At 43.0% G+C, this 1,928-nt stretch overlaps 1 protein-coding gene across 1 annotated transcript in view; it reads left to right on the top strand.

Annotated features, from left to right (window-relative positions):
* The first annotated feature begins 485 nt into the window (after positions 1 to 485).
* The window catches only part of LOC107702273 (LIM and calponin homology domains-containing protein 1-like), a 66,091-nt gene continuing 64,648 nt past the window's right edge, over positions 486 to 1,928 (top strand). The window contains exons 1-2 of the mRNA XM_016504531.1: positions 486 to 507; positions 883 to 1,019. Of these exons, the coding sequence (XP_016360017.1) occupies positions 486 to 507; positions 883 to 1,019 (159 nt within the window). The remainder of the gene's footprint in view (positions 508 to 882; positions 1,020 to 1,928) is intronic.

Below are 1,928 nucleotides of genomic sequence, written 5' to 3' on the forward strand. Positions count from 1 at the left end.
CTCACACTGTACTGAGCACAGAAACAGTCTTTTCTGTTCATCCATTCCAATTGCATAATTCTAGAAATCTCTGTCTCCCTCTATCCATGGGTTTACAACTTTTTCCAATTATGAATCAACCTAAAATTCGTGCAATGTTTTTGTATTTTCTTCAGGAAACGCAAATCTAGTTTTACTTTATATTAATAGACTTATTGAAATAGAGGGTGAAAGGCAATATATAGTTATGTTCAGTGTTGGGGAAAGTTACTTTTAAAAGTAATGCATTACAATATTGCGTTACTCCATAAAAAAGTAACTACATTACTTAGTTATGAAAAAGTAACTCAGATATTCTCTTGTAAATGAAAACGTAATGCGTTACTTTACTAGTTACCTGAAAAAAAGTAATCTGATTACGTAACTCGCGTTACTTGTAATGCGTTACCCCCAACACTGGTTATGTTTAATAAAATATAGAGAGCGAGCGCGAGAAAGAGAGACAGATGTCTGGCCGTAACTGGAGCGGTAACGGAACTGCTCTATTGTTCTCGTTAAATTCCTTTCCCCCGCGCTCTCGCGCATGCCAAGTCTCCCGTTCTGTAGGAGAAGAGACAGGGAGGCTGATGCGCTCGCCTGGCTGGGCTCTACGCATTGGCTGAACGGAGACCTCTGGTGTTTTTTTAGCTTATATATTTAGCAGCGGAGGTCGGACTCGTATTGCATCGCACGTGGTTCATCTGCAGTGCTGCTGCGCGCTGGAGAACCGCAGTGTGTTGCGTTGTGAACGCTCGAGCTCCGCATACTGAACGTGCCCGCCGCAGCGGCGAATGCGCTCAAGCAAACACGCAGTTCTGTCTGTTTGCGGAGCGCTGGATATCTCATCTAGGCTTTCTTGTTAAGTCCTTTTTTTTTTTTTTTTTTTTGAAAATGGCCCGAGTCCCGGAGACGATTCGGCTTCAAATGCTCAGCTGGATCAAGCTGAATCTGCTGACGCTACGCCAGAACCAGCGTTTCAAGAAGCTCAAAAATGGATCGAGGTGAGCTACCCGTCCATACATGCGCGCAGAGGTGGAAGTAAACATTTCTTTCGCATCATCTTAAGGTTTGTTTCGGCATTCATATAAAGAGGTTACATTACGCTCTGAACAGCTTATAAATATTGTACCGTCACCTGTTGTGAGCGTGTGGAGCGTCTTTGGTTACGACAGCGCGGGATTCGGGCGCTGTAATCGGACTAGCGGCTTTGATGGCTCACCGATTTTTTTTTACACTCACTCACATGACGGCCATCAGCCTATTTTAAATTTGCTGCTAGATTTTAGAATGCAGATCGCCAATCGAGTGGACGCTTTTCCAAACAAAATATGGTTCATTTTGAAGACGTGCAGAAACAGAAGGATGCACTCATAATAGTCTGCGAGCGGACACGCCCCCATTTGCTAAGAGAGTCCAGTTGTTGTCAATAATATCTCGTTGTTGTGGAAGCCAGGAGACACGCCCCCTTTGTCCTACAGTCCACGCCCCTTTCCCGAGCGAGGCCTGTCGTCAGGGCAGCGCACGAGCTCAGTCAAACAGTTTGTTTACGGAGCATTTGTGGCATATACAGTATTTATTCGTCCTTCGTTTTATTTGACCCGATTCACTGTCTAGTGTGACATGTGAATGTAGGACTATTTCATCCCCAGAGATGTTAAAGTTTTGAGATGTAGGCTAGGTCTTGGTATTAATATTATGACCTGTTTTGTAGGTCGTGGATTGGATAGGGAGAGTCCTCATGTCATTGATCTAGATTTGAGGTTCACTCTTGTGCATTAGATAAGTTGTTTTCAATATTTCAGATGCCATGGACCCCAGATGTGATCATGTTTGTGTACAATTTCTTGTGTAAAGACCAGATTTATAATGTGAAATATTATAAATGTCTAAAATATTATTTGGGAAGTATT

Source organism: Sinocyclocheilus anshuiensis, unplaced genomic scaffold (genome assembly GCF_001515605.1).
Source record: "Sinocyclocheilus anshuiensis isolate Anshui unplaced genomic scaffold, SAMN03320099.WGS_v1.1 scaffold86, whole genome shotgun sequence".
Lineage (NCBI taxonomy): Eukaryota > Metazoa > Chordata > Actinopteri > Cypriniformes > Cyprinidae > Sinocyclocheilus > Sinocyclocheilus anshuiensis.